A 13,458-nucleotide genomic window follows, 5' to 3' on the forward strand; every position below is an offset into this window, starting at 1 on the left:
AGAAAACTTAAGTAACTTGCCCAAGGCTAAAATGCTCAATAAATGGTGAGGCTGGAAGTACAAGCCAGGTCTGTGTAACTCCCAGACCCGTGCTAATCTTTCTACCACGCCACAACCTGCCCAAGGAAAGCATCTGCACGTTACAGGTGTTCCCATGGGTAGGTAACTCTGGAGAACCCACAGTCAACAGGCTTCAGAAGTTACGGAAAGGTGCGAGGCAGCTGAGCACGAACGAGGAGGCTGCGTCCGGAGTGGCCGCCACCCCTCCAGACAGTGGTACCTCTCTCGGCTCGCTTTACCCTCCACGGACTTTGCGGAAACCCGCCGTTCACGCTTGCAAACTGCTGGGACCTCCCAAGTTTAAACACGCGCGCACGCCCAGAAGTCGCAGACTTGTGGAGACACCGGAGGATATGCGACCCGGCGGCTGGGCACTCAAGCCGGGGCTCTCCAGGCCGGCCCCCTTGGAAGGAGTGCCCGCCCAGCCCGACGCCTGCGCGCACCCCAAAAACCCTGCTTCTCGGGGGGCCAAGGCTGGATGAAACCGCAAGGAAAGGCGACTCCGGGCGCCCAAGGCTCTCAAAAGAGCCGAGTGGGCTCCAGAGGCGGGCTGAGAGTGGGGCGGGGATGGGGCGGGGAGGCCGGGGTCCCGAGCAGGGAAGCCCGGAAGGGGCCGCCGAGGAGGGGAGGGCTGGGGGCGGCGGTTACAAAACCCGCACGCTAAAAAGGCGCGCTCTCTTGTCCGGCCGCACTCACTCACCTCCCCCGTACACCCCGCCGCTCATGGCTGCTGTCCGCGCGACTCCAACGCTAAAAGCTATCGGGCGAAGCGACTCCGACAGCCGCGACTGCGGGTCCAGAGAAGACTAGCCCCCTACCCTCTTAACTTCTACCGCCACCCCCCTAGGGCAACAAAGCGGCGTCCACACACCCCGGAGCTCAGTCACACTTGCTGTCTGCTCTTAGCAGCCAATCGTGAGAGGCCCAGGTACCCTTTAGCCAATCAGAAAGAGGTTGTGCTGCATCCCTGCCGCGGCACGGCCATCTTAGCCAATCAAAGGCAGCCATAGAGGCGGGGAAAGGGGAAAGCGACGGAAGGAGGGAAGGAGTTGGGTTGCGGAACTGGCCCCTGGCAAGAGGGGGCGCTGGGGGAGGAGCTTCCTGAGTGGGCGGGAGAGTAAGGCGGAGGGAGCTGGAGAGGGAGGAGAGAGGACCCGGGAAAGTGTCGGGGCGGGCCAAGGGGTGTGGCTGGGCGCGGAGGAGCAGTGGGAATCCGATAGAAAAAAAACAAAGCCCTAGAAAACAGAGTCTGGAATTACAAAGTATCTCCACGCAGCTGACTCCCAGTTTTGGATTGTAGGGAATGCAGAATTTTTTTCCAGAAAAAGTATTTTCAGCTAACTTTTATGTTAAAAATATTAAAAAGTGATGCTCAACTTTGGGGTAGGGGAATAGTAAATCAGATAAACCAATAGGATCCTGCAATATTTAAAATGGCTATTAATAATTAAAAGAGGAAAGAGATGATATACTTTCCCAACTAAATTTAGGTATAACTTTCCATTGTTTGTTTTTTTCCTTATTTCTTAAAAAGGTTATTTATTTATTCATGAGAAAGAGAGAGGGTGGGCACGTGTGTGAGGAAGGTAAGAGCAGAGGGAAAGAGAGAATTGCAAGCAGGCACCTCTCTGTCAGTGCAGAGTTGGAGGCAAGGCTTAAACTCACAAACCATGAGATCACGACCTGAGTTGAAATCGAGTTCCACGCTTAACCGACTGAGCCACGGAGGCTCCCCCTAAACTTATTTTTAAAAGTATCATTGAGGGGCTCCTGGGTGGCTCAGTCTGTCAAGCCTCTGGCTTTGGCTCAGGTCATGATCTCCCAGGTTCGTGGGTTCGAGCCCCGCGTCGGGCACTGTGCTGACCCCTAGCTCAGAGCCTGGAGCCTGTTTTCAGATACTGTATCTCCATCTCTTTCTCTGCCCCTCCCCTGCTCATGCTGTCTCTCTCTGTCTATCAAGAATAAATAAAAACATACATAAAAAAATTTTAAGGTATCATTGTTTTTTTTAATGTTTATTTTTGAGGGGGGCAGACAGACCATGAGTGGGGGAGGGGCAGAGAGAGAGAAAGAGGGAGACACAATCAGAAGCAGGCTCTATCTAGTCTCTGAGCTGTCAGCACAAAGCCCGATATACACCCCATAAAAGTATCATCGATTTTTTTTATCCTGTGAAATAAGTGTGGAACAATCCTCATCCAAGCAAGTACCTGATACTAAATACATACCTAGCCTATTGTTCTTAGTCCCCTACTTTTACCAGCCCAATCCAGGTCATTAATATTTCTCCCTGGAATTGATTTGTCTGGAGTCTAGACATAGAGGCTACTCTTAGCCTTAGGAACAATGGAATAGAGCCCCATAAGTCTCAGTGCCAGCAGCGTGGCATAAAATGATAGTAGGGTGAGGAACAAGGCTAGTGAGAAAATATCCCATTCACTTAATTGTATAATCTCAGTATATGTGATCATTTAGGAAATCCCCATTAACCCCATGAGATAATGCGAAGGTCAGCAAATTAGCCCCATGGCCAAACCCAACCTGCTTTCTGTTTTTGTATGGCCTATGAGCTAACAATGGTTATTCCATTTTTAAATGATTTTTTAAAAATATTTTTAAGAATACTATTTTATGATGTGAAAATTGTATGAAATTCATATTTAATAACCATAAACTAAGCTTTACTAGAGCACAGCCTAGCTTATTCATTTATGGCTGCTTTTGCTCTATAAGGCTAAGTTGAGTAGTTATGACTGAGGCTGTATGGCACACGAAGCTGGAGAACACGTTTACTATCAGACCCCTTGTAGAAAGAGGTTACCAACCCCTGAGATAAGGCAGGTAACACATCTAACACAGTGCTCTAAGTACTCTATGTTAATTGCTGCCCCCATGATTCAGCTTTCATTATATAGATACCTATCAAATCCTCAAAAATATTTCCATTTCCACTCTCTGGTTTTATGCTGTTTGACTACTTACGCTGATGAGCTATAAAATATATGATACCTTGGTAATAATTAAGTGTTGAAGTGATACTATTTGTATCACTGATTGATACACAGTTATTCATTTAAATAAGTTTACAGTCTAAATGCATAGTAATTCAACACGCCAACTTAAGTGGATTATGTATCTTGATGTCTCTCATCAATATTATCTCCAACCTCTCCCATGTAGACATAGAGTTGGGTTGGAAAATTTGGGACGCTGGGGTAGCTAAGTTACTTAAGCATCTGACTCTTGATTCCAGCTCCAGTCATGATCTCACGGTGTACTGACAGTGCAGAGCCTGCTTGGGATTCTCTCTCCCTCTCTTTCTGCCCCTCCCCTGCTCTCTCTTTCTCAAAATAAATTTAAAAACTTAAAAAAAACACAGTAAAATATTTGTCCTACTAGTTCAGTGTTTGTCAGAAAACAAAACAGTTTAGTAGGGCTAATGAGAACCACACTGCTAGCTTTCAAGGAGGCCTTTTGTTTAAAATAAGGGTTTGGCTTTATTTGATAATTTGAAATGATTTTAGAACACAGATTGTTCACTCATGATTTCGGGTCAGTTTGTTCTCTTGATGTATCACTGGACACATTACTTTATATGATAAACCGTTGTAATGAACCTCAAATGAACTGAACTTCAGAGTCATCCGGTATGTCAGGACTAATGACATGTTAATGCAGATAAAAGTGCACACTTAAGTCTTTATTAATTTTAATCAGCAAAATCGTAATAGGGCAGTAAGATTGTTGGCCCTAAAGTATTGAATTGCCAGAGGAACAGAGGAAGGGACTGTTGAGAGAGGAAACCTATTCAGTATCCCAAGAGAACAATGTCAGAGAACTGTGGACCCTACGTAATTATGGCATTCCCTTCGTGGAAAGACTTGTCCTGTGGCATCTTGTTTTCTCCCATCCTTCATAATTAGGAAAACCGGTAGAAAATACACTACAAAAAAAAATACTGACCCAGCAGAATCTACTTTGTGAAATATAAAATATGTGAGGGTTTGTGTGTGTGTGTTAATATTTCTCCTCTGTAGCCTAACATGTTTTCCCTAACCTCTTGGCTGAGCCTACATTAACATTACTGATAGCTAGCTAGATTCAAAAACAAAAAAAACAACAGCAACTCAAGGTTATGGTCTATGCCAATTTTCAAGGGCACAACGTACCAAAACAATCAATGCTTACAATTTTCCCACTTGAGCCAGTATTCTCCTTCTAACAACCTGAAAATAAAAGATATTGAGGTAGCATGTATGTAAACTTATTAGCCCTTAGTAGATGCTCCGTAGTTGCTTCTGAATCTACATCAATAAAAATAAGCGCCCTTTCAGCAATCCTTTGTAATCTCCAAGCGGCAAGAAGGTCTTGAGTCCCCAGTGTAACACTGGATTTTGCCTCACTGGGTCGCTGGTCTTCCATTCTTGTAATGCTGCATCAACCCGCCCAAGATGCTGTACCTCGCTCCTTTTCTCACCGGCTCTCGCAGAATTTATGGAATTTCAGCAGTCATTATGAAATATTACCTATGTCATCCCATTTCTGCCTTTATCGCTCTCAAAGTTGAAAAAAAATTGCAACTTATAAATGCAAGCTAGGAAACAAATTCAGGAGATTATCACTTGTTACAAATAATGACAACAATTTATGTCCATTTAGAGTTATTTTATTTCAGGCAAGAAAATATATGACATTAGTAATTATAAAAAACTGGGGTGCCTAGGTGACTCAGTCGGTCAAGTGTCTGACTTCAGCTCAAGTCATGATCCCATGTTTGTGGGTTCAAGCCCCACATCAGGTTCTGTGCTGAGAGCACAGAGCCTGGAGCCTGCTTCAGATTCTGTCTCCGCTTCTCTTCCCCTTCCCCATTCACCCACTGTCTCTATCTCTTTCAAATATAAATAAACTTAAAATTTTTTATTTTGGTAATTATCAAAAATTAATTTCACTATAAACAATTTTGTGTGGATCTGTGTGTGCATAAAGAGTTATTGTAAGTACCATTCTCTGTTTAGTGAAATTCCAAAAATATGACATGAATGCAAGCACTACTGAGATAAAGGATAAATATCTGGAGTCTAGGGCTTTTCACCAATAGAAATATGATCAGTCAGATTGAACATCTGTTTTCCATTAGAATAGTAAAAGACCTGCTAACCATTTCAGATAATATAACCTAGCTAGACAAAGAAGCGAATGAAAATATATGTGGTTATAGTTCATATCTTTATAACACACCAATAGGTTTGTCATAATATTCACAATGTGATCCTGAAAAGACAAATAAGGAAAGAAAAGAAGATGAAGGGCTAGATATTTTGCAGATTTTATACGTGTTTTTTATTTCATAATCACTTTTAAAATCTCTTTGTTCATTTGATATAGCTCCTTTCAAAAATCACAACGTGACCAAACACTGTCAGCGTTTAATCAATTGGTGCTATAAAGTGACACCATGCCACCTGAGGTCACTGCAGGGCCAATCATGAATTTCCCACTGATCAAGGTCAGTGCCAGTGCCATGTTATGAGGCTGTCACACATGCCACATAGCAACACTGAACTGAGTCCAAAGTTCTTTTTCTGTATTGCTTCTTTAGAAACCTTGAAACTGTTTTTGGAATACGAAGAAATGCATCTGCCGTGTGGCGATAATGACTACAAATTACAGACCTTTTAGTAAGTGCCATCATAGCAAATGCACTTTATATTTTCTGTGTAATCCACACAACTTCCCATGTGGAATTTTTCATAAGAGGCTCAGAGATTTCATCAAGTTGCCCAACAGCACACAGCTATTAAAAAGTCAGGGCGCCTGGGTGGCTCAGTTAGTTGAGTGTGGAATTCTTGACTTCCTCTCAGGTCATGATCTCGTAGCTCGTGACATAGAGCCCCACATGGGACTACACACAGATAGCACGGAGCCTGCTTGGGATTTTCTCTCTCTCTGTCTCTTTGCCCCTCTCCTGCTCGCTCACTCCCAAAATAAGAACTTAAAAAAAAAGTCAGGATTTGAAACTAGGGTTGCCTGATCCTACCCAACATGCTGTTCCTACTTCCCAAGACACCTTTTCCTTTCTACTTCTTCTACATTTTTTGTAAACTTTAAAAACAAAAGCAGTTTTAATGTTTATTATATATACTTATGTTTTTTTTAAATTAAAAGGTACAAAAAGTAATACAGGATGTCTCCCTTGCACCTGTGTCCCTAGCTGCCCCACTCTCTTCTTCAAAGATGTTCTATGCCTCTTTGAGTAATTATGTAGATGTAGCTCTCCCCTCCTTGCAGTTTTCCTGATATAAATGGTAACTCAAACTATGATGAGTTTTAAAAAGCATTCTCTTTGGAAACTAATTCTGAGATGTTTACTTTTGAGCACTTTTGTTTAAAATAGTAGATAGTCTATACACACAGCTTCAAACTGAATACAAAAGAGTGAAACAAGCAAGTCTCTCTCCCTCTAATCCTTGAAATTCCTTGTTTCTCCACCCAGATTGACCCACTCTTACCAGTTTCTTTCGTAACCTTCCAGAGACCATTTTTGTCCAATCAAAGCATATCTTTCTACCCCTTCCCCTACTCTTTTTGCTTATTTACACACAGAGTAGCATACTGAACATGTTGTTTTGCACTTGACTTTTTTCACTCAACCATGATACCTTGGAGATCATTCCATGTCGGTATGTATAATACTATCATGTTCATTTTAACATCAGGCAAAATTCCGTGAAATGTATATACTGTAATTTGTTTCATCGGTTCTCTGCACACGGACATTAAATTGGTTCTAGTCTTTTGCTGGTATAAAGACAACTTCAATTACTATTCTTTTCTGTATGCATATGAGAGAGAGTTTTTATGCAGGATGAATTCCCAGAAGTGGAATTGCTGGGTCCCAGAGAATGCGCCTTTTTTTTCAATGGTAATTGCCAAACTACTCAGAGATTGCACAATTTACATTCGTCCGTTAACATGTTTGGGAGTATACTTTTTCCTCCAAACCTCACCAGCAGAGAACTTTATCAAACTTCTGTCACAGTGGAGTTCCTATGTTTCATTCACTCACTGGTTAGCAGTTTACGCAGAGCCCTAATTATACTAACTGTACCATTAATGGTATTCCACATCCAGCAGTACATTTTGGGGGCTCTAGACTCTGGATGCCACAAGCAAGCTGACTCTTTGATCCCCTAATTCATCGAACACCTGCTCTGGGCCAGGCACTGAGGATACAAGGAGAAACGAGCGATGGCACCTCTCAAGGGCTGGAACGGTTGCCGCAGTGTATGAAAATGGCTGCTAACACATCCCAGTTGCTGCTTGGAGAATGGATCCCAAATGCTCACTTAGGCTTGAGCTTAGGCTTCCACCAAGGCTTGCAAAGATGTGGGTGCTGGTTGTGCAATCCTTCCCTTTAAAGTCTTTTATCTCCACTCCAGCATATGAATAAGACAGTTGCAAAGAAAAGAGAAAGCATTTGGCACACCTAATGGGAGGTACTCACATTTTAATTGCAGTATGCACTCGGGCTCTAACCAGGAAGCAGTTTATAGTCTATTGTGTTGGTAGACGTGAGAAGGCGTTACCTCTGTTCTGTTTTTCTGTGTGGGGAGGGGGTGCTTAACGTTTTTTAGAAAAAGTATGTGAGAAACAGAGGAATCGTTCATTATAAAACCATCAATCTTCGCAGATAATTCAAATCACTATTGTCTTCCAGTTCTACCTAAACTGACTGTAAGAAAACCTATATTTAAGCTTACCATTATGCTTGTTGATTTCTGATAAAAATGTCAAAAGTGCCCATATTCAGATTGAAAAACCCAAACAGTGAAGAATTTGAGCATTAAACTAGGTCATAATTAGTCTATTGTACCTAATCAGCACCATGAGGTATGAATCTTGAGTCCAGCCTCTCTTTCCCACCCCCCACCTTTACTTCATATATACCTTATACGGAATCACATTATGCTACTCTAAGATGGCTTACTCTATCAACTGTCAGACTTTGATAAAGTCACACAGGGATTAAAAAGCCTCTGATTTTACTGCATGTACCATCATCAGGGGTGCACCAAATCCGGGAGTACGTTTTGGAAGCTCCAGACTCTTTACGACACAAGCAAGCAGAATAATTCACAAGCTAAATCTTTGATCATTTTGTATCAGTCTGTCAGCTGTTAGAAGCATCAAAGTCATTTCCACTGTGCCAACTGGGCTCTGGTAAGAAACATGGAGATAGCGATGCTCTGGAAAATGTTTTGGTGTCTATTCCCTGAGACATCTGAACAAAGATATTCTGAAGGAGTTTAGAATCCTTCTGAAAGGTTCTTGAGTAATACTTGACAGTAACCTTTGTGAATGTGGTTGCTAGTTTTTCCCAAGAAGTCTTATTGAAAACTTAACCTAAAAATGCTCTACTTCACATCATTATCACTATGATCATAATCACAACTATTAACTAATTATTTTATGTTTATTTTTGAGAGAGAGAGACAGACAGAGTGTGAGTGAGGGAGGGACAGAGAAAGAGGGAGACACAGAATCCAAAGCAGGCTCCAGGCTCTGAGCTGTCAGCACAGAAGCCATCCCAGGGCTGAAAATGGTACACAGTGAGATCATTACCTGAGCTGAAGTGGGATGTTTAACCAACTGAGCCACTCAGACACACCTAAGCATTATTATTTTTTAAAAATCATTGAAAAGCTTACACTAGGAAAATAATTTTACAATCCTAAATTGGGATACTAATCTCCAGGTTAACATTTTGGTACATATTAATTCAGGCTTTTTTTCCTTTGCTTGTACTATCTCTTTATCTACATAAGAATATATATAATTACAATATTTTAATATTAACTACTATTCTGAAACATGTATTTTTGCTTAATATAATTTAAACAGGCTTCTACTATATTATATATAGATTTATCTAATTTTTACAAAAATTATTGTTTAGAACAGGAGTCAGCAAACTATAACCTGTGGATGGGCCACTTGTTTTTGTAAATAAAGTTTTATTGGAACACCCTATGCTCTTTTGTTTCCTTATTGTCTATGGTAGTTTTTGTGCTACAATTGTAGAATTGAGTAGTTCCAAAAGGGACTTCATAGCTCACAAGGCTAAGATATTTATTATCTGGCATCTTAAAAACAAGTCTTCAAGTTTCACTGTCGGGATATTTCATAATTTAAACAATTGTCTTTTGATTGACATTTCAATCACTTCTAATTTTCTGCAGTTATAAACATTCCTACAGATTAAACAATTTGTAAGTTGTAAATATCTTGGATGTCTGCATTTGCATATTTGTGAATATTTGCTGACATGTAGAAGTTTAAAAATGTCTTACATTGACATTGATATTAGACCATCAGTCTTTTCCTTTATGATTTTTGCCTTTAGTATCATGCATAGAAAGGCGGGTAGTTCACTTTTGTTAAAATATCCAACCCAGAACCACTCGAAACCGCTGGGGCGGGTTGGGTTTTTTTGTTTGTTTTTTCAGAATGTCTAACAGCTTCATTCTTCAGTACTTGGATGGGTTTGTTTTTCCTTTTTCCATTTACATCAGGGAAACCACTCAAAAGCAAAGCAAGCAGAGGCTAGCTGCCGCCCAGGGCTCAGCTGCCCTGTCCTGATTGTGCTCCGACGACTGGCAAGTGAGTTGATGTTTCTAGGCTCTGGCTGAACTCCTTTAGGTCCCTGTTAACTTTCAATCCTGACTGGCACACTGAAGCACCCTGACTGGGGGCCTGGCGGGCCTGGCTGCCTCGCACTTGGCTTTTCCACGACTCTGCCTGTGCCCCTGGCTAGCCAGGCACAGCTCAGATATCAGTGTGCCAACCTCTGGGATGCCATACTTGCTCATACCTTCCCAACTTGTCTCATACCCTTAACTTTTTTTTTTTCTTAGAGACAGAGAGAGAGAGAGAGAGAGAGAAGCACGAAAGCTGGGGAGAGGGGCAGAGGGAGAGAGGGAGAATCTTAAGCAGCTTCCATGCTCAGCAGGCTCCATGCTCAAGGCAGAGCTGGATGTGGGATTCACTGACCTGAGCTGAAATCAAGAGTCGGAGGCTCAACCGACTGAGCCACCTAGGTGCTTCTAACTACAACTATTTAACTCCTGACTTGCCTTTGTTGTGTGGTCACCAACTTGGAAAGGCCAACAGAACCATTGCCAAATTAAATTCCTCTTCAAACAGCTCTCAGTGTATAGTATTTGTATACATGTGTTATTTGTTACTCAAGGAAAAAAAGTCCATTACGTAAGAAAAATCCAATTAGCCCTCTGAAGTAAAGCCTGGCATATACTTCAAAAGCCTGAATTAAATCACAGCAAACCTCAAATAACATTCAAGAAAAGATCTGGGAGCACCAGGGAGAAAGGTGAGAGGGACCCATCTACATTAATAAAATTAACTGTTACAATTTGCTGGGTTTTTTAAAAAAGTAATCTCTACGTCTAATGTGGGGCTCAAACTTATGACCCCAAGATCAAGAATCAGATGTTCTCATGACTGAGCTAGCCAGGGTCCCCTACAATGAGCTCTTTTTTAGTGAAGATTCAGAAGACCTAGAGGAGCTACAGCATAATAATTTATAGTACAAAGTGGTATTTTCAATAATTTTTTTAAAAGCACTCTTTCTTGAAGTTTATGAGAACTTGATGTCACCAGTTTTCCTGGCCTCCCAAGTATCCATTTCCCCATGAACTGTACAGAATATCTTGCAAACAAATAAATGCATAGAAGAGCTATTTCTAAAGTGGAATATTAATTTTTTGTAACCTGTTTTTTACCATTTATAGCTCTCATGCCCTGAATCTTTCCAAAAAGAGTTTCCAACTTCCTTTGCAGACTGACAAACATAACTTCAAAACATCTTGGAATTTGTGGAGAAGTAGAGAGCCATTACGTTGTTTCTGGAGGGAATTCAGCTATTATTTCTATTAAATTTTAAAGATGAACAGCATATGACAATTCCACATTATTTTCCCGCCTACCTCCTGCCCTCATTTTCTGGCCTTTTCCTAACATTGGGAAGACAAAGCCTGGATTCTCCTCCTCATCTGCTTAGATGCTGTACTCATTTTCTATTGCTGCTGTGACTAAGTATCACAAAATTAACGGTTTAAAAGAGCACAGATTTTTTTTTTCTCTTACATTTCTGAAGGTCAGAAGTCCAAAATCAGATCTTAAGGGAACAAATCAAGGTGTCTGTAGGGCTGTGCTTGTTCCGGAGGCTCAAGGGGACAATCCATTCCTTGTCCTTTCTAGTTTTTAGAGGCTGCATGCATTCCTTGCTCATGGTCCTGTATCACTCTGTACTGTTTGTCAACACATCTCCTTCTCTAACTCTGACCCCCCTGCCTGTTTTCCCAGGATTCTTGTGCCTGCCCAGGTTAATCTCCCAATCTTAACCTTAGTCACATCTGCAAAGTCCATTTGCCATGGAAGGTAATATATTCACAGACTTCAGGGATTAGGATATGAACATCTTTGGTGGGACCATTATGCTATCTACTCCAGATGGAGTTCTAATGTGGTCAGATACTTGATCTGCTTTATAATTTTGCCTAGATTAACACACTAACAGAAAAACACCATTAATGTTTTCTGCCTTTAAAACTAAAGTATAGGGCACCTGGGCAGTTCAGTCAGTTAAGCGTTTAACTCTTGATTTTAGCTCAGGTCATGATCTCAAGGTTCATTAGATCAAGCCCCACATCAGGCTCTGCATGGACTGCATGGAGCCTGCATGGGATTATCTCTCTCTGCCTCTCCCCTGCTCATGTGTATGCACACTCTCTCAAAATAAATAAATAAACATTAGAAAAAGTATAAAAACAAAAACAATAGCTATGCCCACGAGAAGAGACAAAAGGAGAGATTAGGACAAATATACTTCTGTAACTATTTCTGTAATTACATAGCCATGTGTTCTCTCTGCTAGCTCCCCCCTTTCATAGCTTGGCTCCATCCACTCTCATATCTCCTATACCTGGCCTCGAACTGGGATCTCCTTTTTGAGCAGTAGGAACTCCCTGTTCTAGGGTCAACAAATGCCCTTCCATTCTTGAACACAATGTCTCTTAAATACAGTTTATACTCCACTACCGCTAACAGTTGGTTTTCCACCAGTACACTGTCCTTTCCAATGGAGACCACTTCCCATACGTTTTTCTCCACTGCCTATTCCTCTCAGCACTGTACCTATTTTGGAAGGAAACCCAAGCCACTCACTCATACTTTCCTTCCCCCACCTTCCCTATCATCATCTATGGAACTCCAGAATATTCTACTTTCCTTGATCATCTCAGGATCTCATCTGTCTACCCCAAGCATTGCCATCAATCTTAACAGCCCTATGTGAACTTTCCAACTTTCCTATGCGAGTCTGGCCTCACAATGATTATTAGGACCAACATGTTCCCAAGCCTACAGTTGCCTCCTCTCCTTGACAGCTGGGTGCACTTAACCCTCACTCAGTGATTCAGCCCCAGCCTTCCTTGGTCAAATGCTTTAAGTGGCTCTGCATCCCTACTTGGAAAGTTCAAAATCAAATAGATCTCCTCAAAATTGAACTCTTATTTTTCATTTCTAGGAACTAGGCTTTGACTTGGTATCAAGAATTTACCAAGGAATAAAAATGTATTTATTTAAGGCTTTAATTTTAAGTAATCTCTACAACCAATGTGGGACCTGAACTTATAACCCTGAGATCAAAAGTTACATACTCTTCCAACTGATCCAACCAGGTGCTCCCCCATTTTTTGTTTATTAATTTTATTTAGTTATTTATTTATTTATTTTTAGTAATTAAACTTTCTCCTTTAAAACTGCAATTCAGGAGTGCTTAGTTGGCAATCAGTTAAGCATCCGATGCTTGATTTTTCAGCTCAGGTCATCATCTCACATTTGTGAGACTGAGCTCCACATTGGGTGTGGAGCCTGCTTTAGATTCACCCTCGCCCTCGCCCTCTGCCCTTTCCCTGCTTTGTAGACATGCACTCTCCCTCTATTCTATCCCTCCCTTTCTCCCTGTCTTAAAAGAAAAGAAAAGAAAAAAAAAGGAAAGGAAAGAAAAAGAAAGGAAAAAAGAGGAAAAGAAAGAAAAGAAAAGACGGCAAAACAAAACAAACTGCAGTCCATGCCAGGGGCTTTATCTGTGGCTAACTTTCCTAGCACCGAAAACCTGTCTCTTTGTATTGTCTCAACTCTCTGAATGTTACCTGGGTCTAGAACCCAGCAGTCACATTCGCCCTGACACTGACCCTACACTGGGACTCTGACTTCCATAGGTTCAACTATTTTCTGACCCCTGCATTCTGCCTGCTTGACTGGACATTTTTCCAGTCCCAACAGCTGGATCTTTATCCCTGGCACCCGTTCACCAAA

General features: G+C 41.6%; 1 protein-coding gene across 1 annotated transcript in view; it reads right to left on the reverse strand.

Moving 5' to 3' along the window:
* The window catches only part of ACTL6A (actin like 6A), a 28,281-nt gene extending 27,358 nt beyond the window's left edge, over positions 1–923 (reverse strand). Inside the window, exon 1 of the mRNA XM_029939835.1 lies at positions 761–923. Coding sequence (XP_029795695.1) covers positions 761–785 — 25 coding nt within the window. The 5' untranslated portion in view covers positions 786–923. The remainder of the gene's footprint in view (positions 1–760) is intronic.
* Between the last annotated feature and the right edge of the window lie 12,535 nt (positions 924–13,458).

Source organism: Suricata suricatta, chromosome 5, assembly GCF_006229205.1.
Source record: "Suricata suricatta isolate VVHF042 chromosome 5, meerkat_22Aug2017_6uvM2_HiC, whole genome shotgun sequence".
Taxonomy (NCBI): Eukaryota; Metazoa; Chordata; class Mammalia; order Carnivora; family Herpestidae; genus Suricata; species Suricata suricatta.